This window comes from Lepidochelys olivacea (genome assembly GCF_965140295.1).
Source record: "Lepidochelys olivacea isolate rLepOli2 genome assembly, chromosome: 1".
NCBI classification, from domain to species: Eukaryota; Metazoa; Chordata; order Testudines; family Cheloniidae; genus Lepidochelys; species Lepidochelys olivacea.
Window position 1 is genome coordinate 196,880,877 of NC_140411.1, and position 16,628 is coordinate 196,897,504.

Genomic DNA, 16,628 nt, shown 5'->3' on the forward strand with positions numbered 1-16,628 from the left:
AAAAAAGTCAGATGGTTGGAAAATAGTGAATGACTCAAACATTAGACCGTGGAACTAACTTTGTTTATTTTTTGTTTTTTGGTATCAAAGCCTATATTTTAAGATACACCCATAAAACAATATGTGCATAGTTTGTGGACATGGCTACCCTAATTGTGATGCAGTTGTGGCAACTCATGCATTTTTTCCTGCATTTAGATTTCTCTCAAACAATATGGGCCTGGGTTGCTCACTTTAGCCTCTCTATATATTGTATATAGGAGTAATTATTAGGATGCAATTCTGGTAAATGAAGTCTATCACTTATTCAGGCATTGGCTGTTTTTCTTCTTTGTCTGAAGTGTACATTGACAATTTAATGAATTGTTTGTGAAAATTATTTTGTTTGTTAAAGATGTGCTCACTGTGAAATCTGGATCCAGATCTGATTTTTTTTTTTTTTTGAACGCCCACAATATTCTGGCGTGTTCATTTCTGGGGATTTGGTATAGTCCATTAAAGGGCTAGGGACCATTTGCAAAAGTTGGATGATAGTAGGGTATGTTGAATCCAGGGCTTTTGTTTCTTTATCATCTCTTACTTTCACCAAGTGAAATTGCCAGAACCAATAAAAGTCAAAGTTAAAATTGTTCACGTGTAACCCATCTCTGTTTAAGCTCTTCTGAGGCCAAACTCAGAGTCTCAAAACACAATCAAAGCATTCCCCTTACAGAAATAACCAAAATGCATCTTTTATCATTATATTTCAAGACTTTTTTTTTTTTATTTATTTATTTTTTTTTACTGGTGCCTTTGCTAGAGCTAGTGTAAAACTCAGCTATTTTGGATTTCAAGGATTTGTGTGAATCTTTGGCTTGTATGGTTTTGCACCTTCCAAGCTTTGCTTTTGAGTTTGGGGTTTGAGTTAAACAAAACATTTCATTGCAAAATTCAGTTGAAACACCTAAACTTTGCCTGGTTTGAATAAGTTTCTATTCCAAACAAAAACTTATTCTGTGTTCAGCAGAAAATTCTGAAACCTTTTTGTTGAAGCTGAACTGGTTTTCAGGCTGGTAACTGTAAAAGGTTCCTGGGGATACCAAGAGCTGTGGGGGCATTGTGTTACCTCTCTGCCTCATTAAGAATGAGTTTTGCTGGCAATTAGACTGTCAGCTGCCTGCCCCTCCAGTTTATCTTCCTCACAAGCAAACCTCTTGAGGCTCTCCCGGCCCAAATGTTGCTAGTAGGTAACAATTGCAGCATTCCAGCCCTCAGAGATATTTCTCTGCAATCCTCAGCCCCTTCTGCTGTGCATTTACAGAATATATTAAGTTTGCTGCTCTTAGAGTCAGTACATCACAATTTATTAAATATACTCTCTTCCCTTCAAACACAGCACTGAATTGGCCTATACTAAAAATAAAACAAGTTCAACAAAAGAGCAAGGATAAAGTGATACCAAGTAAAAGAGATAAAAATAGAGATGGTTACAAGCAAATAAAAGTGAAAACGCGTCTAAAACTTCGTCTAGCAAGATACTGTCTTTGTTCAAATGGGTTCTCTCACCAACCGTCTCCTTTGCAGCTTTTTACGGTCCAGCCAGGCCAGGAGCCAAAGATCAAATCACCTGCTTTATTTTCTAGGTGAAGGATAAAGATGGAGTTGAGACATTGAACAGTAGTGTCCCCTTAATTCTATAGCCTGGGGTGCCTTTTACACTGCTTTGCAGCCAGAACAGCCACTCCTGGCCTGCGCATATACAGCCACCAGCATGTAAAATCACTTCCAGCTATGTTACATGAATGCTGTCCCAGCCATTCATGAATTCCAGACAGGGCGACACCCACATATTCTTCAATTCAAGCCTTGTTCCCCAGAAATGTGCATCTTGCACTGCTCAGTATCCTCTTGGACCATATAAGCTCATAGTAAGTCCATCATTCCAACACTGGGTAATGATTATGCACCAGCCTAAGTAGAGATTCCCAAACACTTCAACCAAACTACACTGGTTTAGATAAAACATTAAAACAAGTTTATTAATTATAGAAAGATAGATATTACATTATTACAGGTAGAGATGCATATAAGTCAGGATTGCTTACAAAAGAAACAAATGGATAAACACAAATTAATTCCTAAACTTTACCAAAGCTCATAGGTTTAAAAGCAAAAAAGGGTTTAAAAGCAAAAAAGGGTTATCTCCCCATCAGCTGCAATACATTTCACATGCTGCATCTCCTTCCAGTCTGGGACCACTGTTCCCTCTTCCCCCCCCCCCCCCTTTGTTCTGTGCTTTGAGAGTCATTGTCACGAGCAGAGAGATGGAAGACGGAGAGGGGTTATGTGGCGGTCACTGTCCCTTATTTTCATACTCTCCTTCTTTCTTTAAGGATTAACCCCTGCTGGGGTGTAGATAAACAGTTCCCTTTGTACTTGAGAGTCGAACCATGTCTGGGATGAAATGTAAATTTCTTTTTAACATCTCTCCATTGCTGAAGAATGGCTGCTTAAGGAAATGATAGCCCACTCGATTTTGGTGAAACCTGTCTGGGGTTGCTAGTGTGTCTTTGTCTCTGAAAACTGTTACCCGGAGTTACAACATTTTTCAGTAATGATATAGCAAAATCTCATAATTTTATATGCAGTGATGTTACACACATTTCAACAGGATACTAATATTCAGCAGATTGAGTTTTCACATCACACCTCACAAGGCATACTTTGTACAAAATATATCATAACCTTATAAATATGGTGAACATGGGATACAGGATGTCACAGGAGTCTCTCTCTGTTCCCTAAGGGATTGCCTTTGTCTTACAAGTCAGGAAGGCCTCCTGGGGAATTCAGTCTCCTGAGTCTCTCTAGGGTGAAGGAGCCATGTTAATTCGCTGTCTCTCGAGTTCAGGCAGGTTTAGCTTCATAATTTTGTTTATGGTTAATACGTAAATTGAGGTTAACCCACATTCCTTTACCTAGGACAGATGTGTTTGTCACCTTTACCTAGGCTAGACTGTCAGGTCTTAAACATGTTCCAGTAACATCGTACAGAGAGAATTCATAACTTCACATATAAGGTTAATACATGCATTTTACAATGATATTGATATATCAGTGTGAGTAACATGCTAGCTAATACCTCACAAAGCATATTTTGTACAAATACTGCAGCGGTGTTTCAGGTGTGAATACAAGGGTGCCTAGGATCACAGTAAACAAACCCAAACCTTGGCTTGGGGGTTTGATTACAAGAGGTTCTAAGAGGAACACTCCTACTAACTATACCATAAATTAGTATAGTTTGGAGTAATGTACAATTACTCTTTATACGAAAGCTATCCTATTTTTCCTGCTTTGCTTACAAATCTGACACACAGACCTTTTTGCTCTTTTAATTTCTATATATTAACTATAATTATGGAAAGGGAAGGCTGTGAGCTGAGAAATATATTTTGTTCTGGCCCTGCGGTGTCTTGTAGATTGTTAGGAGGTTAGGTTTGGTTAAGAGCTGTTTTGACTCATGAACTGGAGAGCTCTCCTGAAGAATTGTTACTCTGACAGAGAGGGGCTTCCAAAAACCTTCATAACTGACACATTTTATCCCCACTTTCCTAGCACAAGCAGCATGTTTCTAAAAAATGTCACCTGTAAATGGAATTTGCATAAGAGAGAGTTGAACAGTCTCAAGATAGACTGTCTTATCCCGATTTCCCTCTTCTAGTCTCTTCCTTGACACAGGCGCACCCCCAACCCCGCCACAAATCCTTTAGCCACTGAGAGGCACTATTGTCTTTCAAAATGTTGGTTGTTGAACACTCACTTTTTTTATGTTGGTACCTTAAATACCGAAATAAAAGATGTTTTCTTTTGATTGAGGTTATAATCTGACATGTCAGGTGTGCTTCAGTGCCAGCTCTTTGAAGTAATTGTGACTCAAGTGAAGTGGCAATGATGATTCGTCAATACCCTGAAAGTAACACTGTCACTGTTCATCTCGTTCCCTGGCCATAATACTGGTATGACAACTGACAGGATCAAGAAGTGTAGAGTAATAAAAAGGATGACAGTTCAAAAATCAGTGCTCCACTAGACTTAGTCTATTAGTATAATAATGCAGGGTCTTGTTTGAAAAAATAAAGCTGTAACATGCTTCTTTGCTGTGCATTCATACAAACTGTGCAGCTTTCATGAGAGACTTTTGATGCTATTTTGGGGCCCAATTCTGTGAACACTTACTATCAGTCATAACACTTAATAAGTTTACTGGGACTACATATGTTATCAGTGAACCTTGAGATACTGATCCTCCAAAGATCTTACACAAGTGCTTAACTTGACACATTGAAGAACTTTGAAGGACTCCTCACAATGCATAAAGTTATGCACATGTGAAAGTCTTTGAAGGATCAGCGCCTTAAACAGCTATATTAAATCAGATATGTACATTTTAAGTGAAATAGCCTGAAATAATTTCAGTCTTTGTCACAAGTAGTCTTGAGTTTTATTCTAACAATTATCTAATTGGATTTATCATTTCATTATTTGTATTCTTTTTAGCCTTGGGGTTCAATCTTAAGGAACTGGAACTTCTTAGCTGTGACACACCCTGGGTATATGGCATTCCTAACATATGATGAAGTCAAAGCAAGGTTACAGAAATACAGCACCAAACCTGGGAGGTAAGAGGTTTCACTGATTACTGCTTTACAAATAAACTTGGCTGTCTCTAAAGCTAAGTAATTATACTGGATCCATACTCCTTGGTCACATCCATTTGTTGTCTGGTTCGAGGGGAGCAAATTGATAACTTGATTAGTCAACATCTTTTTTTCCATTTGTCAAAGTAAAACTGTATGATCTCTAATATATAGCAGTTTCTATTATAAAGACTGTAGCTGAAGCAAACTTCAAGCCCTTTTTTTGTAACAGGATGCAGTTTTGCCACCCCGAGTGCTCAAAAAACGAGAGTCAATCCTCAAGCTTTTTTTTCTCTGTACCCTCAAGGGCTAGAAACTTTAAGAAAATGCTGAGATTCCCCTCACTTTAAGAAACACACCAAATGTATCTGTGTAATATAAATAAATAGTAACATCTTGAGGCTTGGGATAACATCAGGAGAGCTAGTAACAAGAGGGATGACTGATCTTGCATCTGGGGTTTAAAGTGACAACTTGTGCTGAAATCCAGTGATCCTCAAACTTTTTACTTCATTACCCCCCTTACCTCTGTTTGTGTCCCTCCCCCCCTCCCGGAGCCGTGGTCCGGTCCTGCACCAGCTCTGGGGAGAGGAAATGCGGACAGGTAGGGGCGGGGGTTGCGAAGTAAAAAGCTTGGGAACCACTGGCTTTCAGCGCCCCCACTGTAAAAGGTGTTCCAGTGCCACTGTCATAATTTAATTAGTATTACTTGCAATATGTTGTTGTCAAAAGCACATACTTGGCTCATCAGTAATTGTCTGATGTCATAGGAACTGTACATTGACAAGGTTAAAAATGATCAGATTTGTGTGTGTGTGTGTGTAAATTTTAAAAATCTTGTGTTACTATACCTATTGAATTATTCAGCTGAGCTAACTTTCCCTATTTATGTTTATACTTTGTATTATTTGTGTTTTCCCCTTCACTCAGTTTTGGCAAATGCAAATACATGAGTCACTTCATTCTTGTTCAGTTGTTTTCTAGCCAGTGTAGTGTGTCCATATTTCCAATGGAAAAATGGGACACCGCATGGGACTAGCCCAAGCCCGCCCCCCCCCCCCCGCTTTCCCCCATCCCACATGTGGGGCTGATCCGAACCACTTGCCTGCACCCCTCAGCTAGCATCATTACTGAGCCCTGCCTGCTACTCGCATGGGGTTGGGACTGGTGTCACTGCTCGCTCGAGCCATACCCCTGCCTGAGCCCTGCCTCTCTCCCCATCCCTGCAAAGCTCGCATTGCCGCTCATCCCCCTGCACCACTTTTTTGACAAAACTGGGCATTTATCCTGTTTGCTCATGCCCACTGATCACCAGTTAGCAAGGGCAAATGGGACAAATGCCCACTTTTGCCAAAAAAGTCAGGCCAGCCGGGATAGGGCTTAAAAAAGGGACTGTCCTGGCCAGAACGGGACATATGGTCACCCTAAACCAGTTTCACTTTCTTTTTCTCACCTTTCATGTTCTAATGTTTAGGCCCCTAACACTTTAGGGGCACACTTTTATGTCTGACTGAAGAAACATCCTGAAAATTGGCAGGATGAGGAGAATGTCATTGGAAAATAATTTCCAATATTGGGTTTTCTCTTTTAACAAAACCTAAATCATATCTTTTTACCTGGCCTGTAAAGGAATCTTGCTTTACCAGTTTAGACAAGTTGATACTGATCTCATGCACATATGATAAAACCCAAATAAAGAGGTCATGATGATTTTCAGAGTAGTGTGCTTTAGTTGATCATTAATGAAGTAAAAATTATGATTGTCGGATTATAAAGGAAAAAAAAGGTCTTTAAAAGTTCATAGATTTTTAAGGCCAAAAGGGATCATTAGATCATCTAGTCTGACTTCCCGTAAAACACAGGCCATAGAATTTCATTGTTATCCCTTTAAAGTGTCCAATAACTAGTGATTAGCTAAAACGTATCTTTCAGAAAGGTATTCAATCTTGAACTGAAGACTTCAAAAGAAAATCTTATCCAAATCTGCTTTAATGTTCCCTGTTGCATAGAATTAATTTTAAGACCAACTTCTCTCTCTCTGATTAGTATCGCTAGGGAACTTGTTAGGTTACTTACGTGAAGTACTGAACCTTCCAGGGAGAAATAGCTGATATAAAGTGAAATTGTTTGCTCACTTTAAAATGTTCTGGCAATTCTGAAGTTTTTGTTCAAAAGCCAGTGAATAGAAACAAGTTACTCGTCCAGTGAAATCTTGGCGTCATTGAAGTCAATGGCTGTTTTGTCATTAACTTCAATAATGCCAGGATTTCACATTTTATATTTATTGTGGAGGAGGTACAACTTTAAGCAGTGATATTTCACACTACAAATCTGATCACCTTTCTGTGGCTGGATTTCCTGTTTGAGCAATTAAAAACCTGAGGTGATGTCTGACATTGAAGATTCCATAATTTTTAATAAGAGCAAGAATTTGCTCCTGCATTCTTGCCTATAATTTTCCTTTCTCTTCTATTGTGCAATGTGCTGTGCATGGTTTTTACTCCTGGCTGCCACCTGTTCTACACAAAAGTGGCTGAATTTCAGTCATGCTGTACATATGTTATCAGAGAAGCTCTTTTGAGTACAGTAGTTCAGAGTAAAATAAGCTATATAAACATTGGGGCTGATAAGGATTTTAAGTGAATTTTAAATCAAATTAGGCCTTTTTTATTAAGGAATTTTTCATTAACTGTATTTTCCCCTTAATTTTCTCTTCCTTAAAAAATTTTTCCATTAGGTTGCTCTGTGACTTTTTTATTCTTTTTTGTTTAAGATTTGTGTTTTGGTTGTCTGTATTGCCTGTTTTGAATTAACTTACATATTAATAATGGTATTTTTCCAAAATTAAAAAAAATCCTTTTTGAGAATTACAGATTTTGCAAATGCTTTTTTGTTAACAGACACATAATCCTGCATAAAATTCAGAAAGTGAAAAATCCAACTGTTAATACAAAAGAACTTCCATTCGTTTATCTGAAATATCAATGATATCTTATATTTTTTACAGCTCTTATACATACAAAATGTTCTTGTAATTTTATATAATTTATTATTTGTATTTCAGTAGTGTCTACTGAACCCAAGTGAGATCAGTAATCACATTAGGCCCTTATTTACAAATAGGAGATGATCCTTGCCATGAATAGCTGGCAAAGTAATGCCCTGATCCTAAAAAAGACCTAAGTGTACACATAACGTTATATAATGGGAATATTCAGTTGTAAAGTTAACATATATAAGATTTTACAGGATTGGGGCCTAAGTAGACAACATACCAAAAGTAGTGTAAGGGAACCATTATCCTCCCAATTTTACATGTGGGAAACTGAGCACAGACAAGTTTATATGATTTACCCAAGGTCGCATAGGAAGTCTGTGGCAGAGGTGGAAACTCCGTCCAGATCTCCAGAGTCTCAATCCAGTGCCTTAACCACAATACCACCTTTCCTCTCCATTTGTTTTGCCAAGCATTTTTATTAGAATTGACTTTGTAACTCATTGTCCTCCAGCTACATTTTCAGACTGAGTTGCACTCGACTGGGGCAGTGGGCCATTGGATATGTAACTGGTGATGGAAACATTTTGCAGACTATACCTCACAATAAGCCTTTATTTCAAGCTCTAATTGATGGCAGCCGGGAGGGATTGTGAGTACAAATGATAACTTTTTCATTTTATATAATATTGATGTATTGCTTTGCTAATTCATAATTTAAAGCATCAGAAGTAGTAGATGATATGGCTGTTTTGTAGTTGTTTGGAAATCCATGACTATTACTTTTATTCATCTATAAAACACTTCAAGATAATTCAGTTAACCGAAGTTGACCATATTTTATGGCAGATAAATTCCAGGGGAAAATGAGATTGGGGAGTTATAATTTAAATTTTGTTTAATATAAAAGTCATAAGTGCATAAGCTGATCATGCAATTAGTTCTGCTAATTGCTCCTGTGTAATACTGGACAATGGATATTAAATATATTTGATAGCTTTGCCTATGCTTTATAGGCCAAAAATGTCCCAGATTTTTAATATTTTATTTGTGTGTGTGTGTACTTCAGGTTTTCTGGGATTTTCCCTGAGAACTTTGATCTTTTTATGAAGGTCTCAAGAATTTAAAAGTTCTGTGCAAAATTGTAACTTTTCTAAGAGGACGTTGGTTCTTTGTGGCGAGTGCCACAAATAGGCATCTGTATCACTCTTGAGGGGGGGAGTGTGTGTTTGTGTTTTTACACTTTGGGATTACTTTTAAAAGTAAATCAGAGATTACTGCTCTACTTCAGCCAATTAATTCTATTCCTAAAAGTATCATTTAAAATTTTGAATGCTAAGTGGTTTTATCTGAACAAAGTATCAGGATTCCTGTCTTGTAAAACAGAAGATGTTTTATTGTTGCTCCTATAACATTCCTAGACAAGAAGTACAGAAAAATAGTTAAGGTTGAGAGTACATAACAGTAATTTAGGGTGAGTGCATTACAGGAATGTTGTAATTATCCCAAATCGAAGTGTTTTAAACCCAGACATGTTAAGGTATGGAAATACCTAGTCGAGAAACCCAGGCAACCTTGAGTCTGCCCTTTAGTGGGACCATACAATAACCATATCATTATGATTTATCCATTTTAATATATGGTCCCAGATGAGATTAAACTGATTTTTAAAGGGGTGGGTGTGTGTGTGTTTTTAAATAACTCGTGTCCCTATAAAATGTAACTTTCAATGAGATTGAATCCCTGCTTTCGGTATAAAACTCAGCTGAACCTTAACTAACATCAAAATAGTTTTCTTCCTTACCCTACTATTTTAATATCCCTAGCTATTCTCGTTTTAAGCCCATGGATTCTAAATATAGTTTATTTTCATTATTTACTTAAATATAAACATAGATACAATTTTCTTCCCTTGCTGTCATTTGTGTTCCATTGCGCTGAATTCTCAGCTACATGCATCACACTGAGCAACTAGAACTATGCAGATGGTTTTGAGATCACTGCGACTCTGTGTGGGTATGTGGGCCCAACTAAGCATATTCTGTTGCAAGATGACCTCAGATAGTGCCAAGGATAATTTTAGTATAATTAAGTTCTGTTTAACCAATTGCCAATTGTTAAAAGAAATTGGGAAATATGGCTCAGGAGAAATAAGATACATATAACATAATATCTGATGTTTCCCTTATTGGCTAACCATAATTTCATAATTTACTTTAACAATGAAAGTTGTGGGAATATAAATCTTAATAATAATTTGTGTAATTCAGCTATCTATACCCAGATGGACGAAGTTATAATCCTGATCTGACAGGATTAAATGAACCTACTCCACATGATCACATAAAAGTTACACAGGTATGTTGCATGTTATAAATTCTGTTCCTTATTTGCTTGGTGCCCTATCCAGCAGTGATATGTTTTTTTATTAAAATATTAGAGAAAAATTATTGAGATTGTGATTGACAAAAAAGGGGTTTGAGAAAACTGGATGGCAAGTCTTAAAATCTAAAGATGATGGTAATGCAGATGTCTCTTTTGATTTTAACCATGTTTTGGGAGGGGGAAATATTTTCACAGCTGCTAACATTTTCTTTGTGTGCTGAAGGGTTAAGAAGTTTAATATTTTGTAATAGTGATGTGGGAACAGGGAAATAAAGTAAGGCTTGGAAGTCGCTTTGAAGTCTGAATATCCAACTGTATAGAGCTTGCAGAAAGAAAATACATGGGGTATTATCAGAAGGTTACCATTTCCTAGTGTGTGTCTTCTTTCCCCTATGTGCTATACAAACTGGAGGGAATTCAGGGGAAAGGAACACATTATTAAAAGGCTGGAGGGAATGGCATATTTGGGAAACTTAATACCTGAATATATGTATAGTTTGGATAGGCATTGGCATGACACCAGTCTGCAGATATTTGAAACTAGAGGAAAGGGAATGGTACCCCTTTGTACCATGGTACACAATTAGAAGGAAAGGAAGATTATAGGCTAGTTATTAGGAGAATCTTCCTGACAGCAACTTCTATAAACTTTGGGATAGTCTCCGGGGAAGTTGTGGAAGTGCTGGAAAGCTTTTATATTGACCAGACACAACTTTATACAGTGTTTGATGAAATATTCTTCTGTTGGCTGCAGAGGAAGGCCCAGATGACCTGCTAGGTCTTTGGCAGTTCTAAATGCTGTTTGCATACCACGTTTACAGAATTTACAGGAAGAAAAATGTTGTTTGCAACACACTGGATTAGTGGGAACTCATTATTAAAATGTCTATCCCTGAGTAGGAGACTATCTAAAATGATTGTGTGGAAACTTCCAGAAGGCTGACACCCTCCTTCTCCTGTTTATGCTAATGTTGAAATAATACAGACTAGGGCTATGCAGATGTTTTTATGTGCGGGAAAAGGCCACCTGGCCCAAAATTCTTGCCCTTTTTGATTAAGAACCCCCTACTGCTCTTCTGCATAGTTCCTCCCTTCTCCAAAGGTCAGTGAAGTTAAGGACAAATCCTTACCTCTTATTCTAGCTCATTGCTCGGCTCTGGCAGCTGGAAATCTGGTTTAACTGACTGCTGCTGATTCCCCTGGTATGAGGGAATCCTGAGGTGGCATAAATCCAGCATAGCTGGCTCTATTCTAGAACCCTCCCAGTCACCTTCTCCAGTACTGTACTGGGGATGTGGCTGGAATGCTGCTGCTGCTGCTAATGGGATCCCTTCAAGCATACCTAACTGGTATAGTTGAGAGCAACACTGGGGTTCCTAGAAACTATGACACAGGTGATTTAGAACTGGCTCCAGGAGCAAGTTGCTGCTCATGGCTCATCTGTGGGGAAGCACCACAACTGTGCTTGGTGTATACTGGCTGCAGCTGAGAGTCTGGGGCACGCTCTTTACTTTTTCTCACTACCTTATTCCATCTGCTATTGCCATCTGACTTGGGTCTTTAATTTATTCCATTGCTCCTAAACTTGTGTACCTCCTTTTCTCAGTATTAAAAACTGTATCACAGTGTAAATAATTTGCCTGCCAACCTTCAAACCCTTTCTCAGTTCTGGAAGCTTTTGCTACATCTGTTTTTCATCTATTATATATAAAGATTTCAGGGTTGTCTTATCTTGTCTGTTTTATCACTCTGAAGATAGAATGTCCGTTGAGTCAGTGTGAAGCGATGGAAACTGCTACCAGCATGGCTGAGAGTGTTTTGTTCAGCATATCACCAGGTTTAATCATCAGTGGGCTTTGTGGTCTGTTTACAGTTTTTAATTTCACAGTCACTTTGACCTTAAGTATTACACCCGGGTTGTGAACAGCTGCAGTAAGGCATGTATCTATGCCATGCCAAGAGTCCTAGACCAATGTGATATCAGAGGTAATTCAACCAATCACCATGCTCACTTTACAGCCAATTTACACGCAACAGTTGCATTGGTTGTATGAGCGAGACTGCACAAAGGATGGATTACTTGGCCCAACGGCCATAGTTTTCCAAAACCACCCACAGAACCGCACAACATACCTCCATATATATATAAAACGTAGCCCCTAACCACAGTGCACACCCCACATTCCCCACCTGCACAAATCAACACAGAATTCCCCAGCACAACCCCAAGACACAAACCAGCATAACCCCCACACAGTAGCCCCCCACTGCAGCGTGCCCCTTTATTTGCCACCTGCACAAATCAACACAACCAGGACCCACAATAGCCCCTTACCGCAGCACACACCTCTCATTCGCCACCTGCACAACTGAACAGAAACCTCCCAGGGCAATCAACACTCTCCCAGCACAATCTGAAGATACAAATCACCTGAACACACACAGTGACCCCAAACACACACACACACACACACACTCCCTCACTGCAGCACACACCCCTCATTTGCTACCACGGCAAATCAACACAAACTCCCCAAGCACAACCCTCCCCAGACACAAATGAACACAACCACACACACAGTAACACCAAATACATGTAGCCCCTCACCTCAGCACACACCTTTCATTCGCCACCTGCACAAATCAGCAAAAATCTCCCAAACTACACACACTTGCCCAAGTCATCAGTTTACAGTTTGTTACAGTTGGCTGCCTGCCCCAACAGCACAGCGAGCATACATAATACTTCCAGACACACACACAGCCATAAAATTGGCATGCTCGTTATCCAAATAAGTTTATGGCTTCATGGTAAGTGAGTTACTGGTATTACAATAGCTTGTAGTGGCCTCTACTGGGATCAGGGCCCCATTATGATGATTACTGAACAAATACACAGTGCTAGAAAGAGACCCTTCCCCCAAGAGCTTCCAATTGAAATAGACAGGTGGTAGGGGATGAGGTAAATGCCATTTAGAGAGTCTGTGCCATCAGTTATTGTTCAGTAGCATACAAGAAATGAAGTTCAGTCACCATTCCCAAATAGATGGTGAGCACATCACCATAACCACCAACAACCAAATGGCACCCACGTTGGCACTCCTATGGGGAGGCTAAGGACTGAATGAGATGTGAAGAATGAGCTTTTCTTGTTATGCTCAAGGGTGGTCTCTCTGTATGTGTGTTGAGGCACATGAGGGCAGATTGAGGAAGCTCATGTTTCATTGACCATACTGTATCTGTTCTCTGGATAAATAAAGGAATTGACTTCTTGCAGCTGTCAGTCTAGGAGTTTGCACCAGCATTAGGTTCACACTAAAAATAAAATATATAAAAATCACTGTTACTGTGACTCATAATTTACCTCCTGTTCATCCTCTCCCCTGTGACCTCCAGACCCTTGTTCATTTTCCTCTTCTAAATTACAAACAAGGAAGGCAGTATTCTTTCCTTGGCATTGAAATGACTGTTGAGAAAGGCACAGCCTCCTGTATTTACTGATTCCATTACAGGTCACAGTTTCCCAAACTCCAAGCTGTGGATTGATGGAGTTAAAGCAACCTCAAAGCTACTTACACATGTAATATCTGAGAGCCAGGAACAGAGCTGTGCAATCCAGTGGTTTTTCATGTTTCTGATTTTATTAATGATACTTATTAGATTTTTCTCCCCCCCCCCACCCTGTTAAATTTTCCAAAGTAACTTGTTCTAAAAGTTGATGATGGAGTTAATAAATGTTTCTTTTTTTATAATTTGAATATATTTATAATAGTGAGCTAGTTTAGAAACACAAGTTTTACTGATAATGTTTATAGAAATGCCATTAGAAGAACAGATTGTATTTTTTAAGAAGCAAAAAAAATAGGATTGTGTGAAACCTCCGTTTTGCTGTCAGATGTTACAGTAGTGCTGTGTACTGCTAAGAAAGGTAAGCCACATGGGAAGTTCAGTATAATGTGCTTGCCATAAGTAGAATTTAAGCATATTTCATTGTTTACTGATCATACTAGTGATACTGACCTTGACTTTCTCTTGTTCCAGGAACAATACGAATTGTACTGTGAAATGGGTTCCACTTTCCAGCTGTGTAAAATCTGTGCAGAGAATGATAAAGATGTGAAGATTGAGCCTTGTGGACATCTCATGTGCACTTCTTGTCTTACAGCATGGCAGGTAAAGTCCTAATTCAATCAGCAGACAATAAGGATGGATTGCTTTATTATTCCTCTTGCTGTTTTCAGTATGTCTTGACCATTCACCTCATCCTTCTCTAGCATTTAGTAAAGTCACAACCAGTGATACGCTTTTAAAATGGTAAACTAGTAACATTTATGGGCTTAATTCTTGCACCTGGGAAAGCTAATACAGGAATCCTTAGAATCTGAGCTGGAGTGGCCTGGTGGCTGCATTTGTTGATTGCTGCTATTGGAAACCTTTTGCCAGATCAGGGCCTAGTGAGGAGATGAATGCTGGGACCCTGGTTGCCCACTCAACCACATGGATTGCTTTATGAAGTGAGCTGAGGGAAAGGTGAGGGCAGGCAGCAGCTGGGAGTTATATGATTGACTATACAGGGATTTGTGATGCATGAGGTCTTTATAGTGTTCCCTAGTGATCAGCTCGCTTGAATGAGGGGACAAAATGTGTTTGAGTGTTTTTAACCACTAGGTCACTGGTTCAGATTACACTCATGATAGTAATAACATATTCACCTTCCGATAGTGATTGGCCTGTGAAAAATGAGTTCATGATCTCGGTCCACTTCCAAGTGGATAGTGCCAGCATCACAAAAACCCACCTCCACAGCTTTTTATCACAGTTGTTGGCCATCTGTGACATTATCCTCTCACTTGCAGAAGTGAATGTGCTGGAAAGAGTTTGTGGTGGCACAATTTGGGGAGGTGTGTCCAGCTCCTGCCCACGCTATATCAGTTCTGTGGAAAAAGAGCATAGGTGCCTTGCGTTCAGCATAATTAACAAGCAGGATGATTTAAGCAATTGCAGAGAGAGCAGTTTGCAAACCCCTTAAAAATGCAGAGAGGTTATTCCTCATTACAGATCGGCGCTTTAGGATTTCTCCTGATGGTTCTTTTGAAAATGAATCTTTTCAGTATTACTACTTTGGGCAAGTTGCCTCACCTTTCCTCTCCCTTTGTTTTGCTGTTACTTAATGTGTGTGTACACGGTGTACCACAATGAGGTGCCAATCTTGGGGTGCAGCTGTAATACAAATAATGAATAAGAAGAATAGAAATAGAGGCCCTGATTCTTATCTCATTTTCATTGGTTTTATGCCAGCATACCTCCACTAACTTCAGTGGAGCTCCTTCTGGCTCAAAACCTGATCAGAAATCTTTTTCAGATTCCCATCTGAAGTGTAATCATTAGCAAGCCAACTCTTAATGAAAAAATGAGCGTTGGGTTTGTCTTCCATTAGCAATTACATTTTCAATTTAATCAAACTTCATTGCAGATTTAACTCCTGTATAATTAATGAGAAGATGAAGAAACATACTGTAGCAATGTCAGTTGTTACAGGCTGCCAGTGGGTTATTGTTTAATTGCTGTCATAATGGCTCATTAGACATGCCTCAGGAGAGATTTCCAATACTTTTTTGCCTCTCAGTGAAACATCTGTGTTATGTAATAAATTGAATAAGCAACTTCAAATCTTCATAGAATGCTAAACATGATACAGTGGAAGTCAGTTTGCAACAGTCTTTTATTTAGGAATCTTTAATTTAGCTTATTACTTTTACATTACACAGACAGTCAGAGCGTCATTAACAATTCTTTCCCCCCAGAAAACTATTTTTTCTGAACTGTAATAATCTGTTCTGTTAGGAGTGTATATGTATAGAAAATTGCATTATTCTGCATCATGTCTAAACTTATGCAGATTATGGGAGCTGCATATTTGGTTTTTGCAATAACATAGCTATGTACATGTATATGCATGGGTAGGTATATTTTGACGTGTGTATGCCTGTAGATATCACTTCTTGGTTTCATTTACTGCTTTAGCATGCAGAGCTCAGCTGATGGTAATTTTATTTTTGTGTTACTAGACATGAGTTAATATTTTGGAAAAGTTGAGGGCAGACAGGCAGTCATGGAAAATGGAATTCTCTGACAAGCCAAGTACAGTACAAGCAGCATAAATAGAAGCCTCCTAGCGCTGCCATTTTAGCATGCACTAACCCTGTTCTGTAGGGCTACTTCTATGATATAACTGTGCAAGGGAAAACAGCCCTAGGAAGATATTGCTGTTGACTTTAAAATGGTAACCACTGTACGTCCATACAGTTCATGGTGTCTCTTCTCAGACTTTCAACAATGATGACAATTGTGTTGGTTTCTTTTGTGATATGGCCACAAGTGCTATAAGAAGTAATTAGTTCAACTTATTTCACAAAGGCAGCCCAATGGTACTTAGATGACAATTTACATTCAACACAAATTGGATTCGATTGAAACCAATGTTCTGAAGGTGAAAGGCTACATATTTCAAGGCAGTTTCCTTAGCTGATTATTTCTGAGGTACACCGTACTTGTGTCTCATGGTATTA

The 16,628-nt window shown here is 38.8% G+C and overlaps 1 protein-coding gene across 1 annotated transcript in view; it reads left to right on the plus strand.

Moving 5' to 3' along the window:
• The window catches only part of CBLB (Cbl proto-oncogene B), a 201,552-nt gene that overhangs the window by 110,744 nt on the left and 74,180 nt on the right, over positions 1-16,628 (plus strand). Inside the window, exons 6-9 of the mRNA XM_084612705.1 lie at positions 4,540-4,661; positions 8,189-8,326; positions 9,945-10,032; positions 14,101-14,232. Coding sequence (XP_084468831.1) covers positions 4,540-4,661; positions 8,189-8,326; positions 9,945-10,032; positions 14,101-14,232 — 480 coding nt within the window. The remainder of the gene's footprint in view (positions 1-4,539; positions 4,662-8,188; positions 8,327-9,944; positions 10,033-14,100; positions 14,233-16,628) is intronic.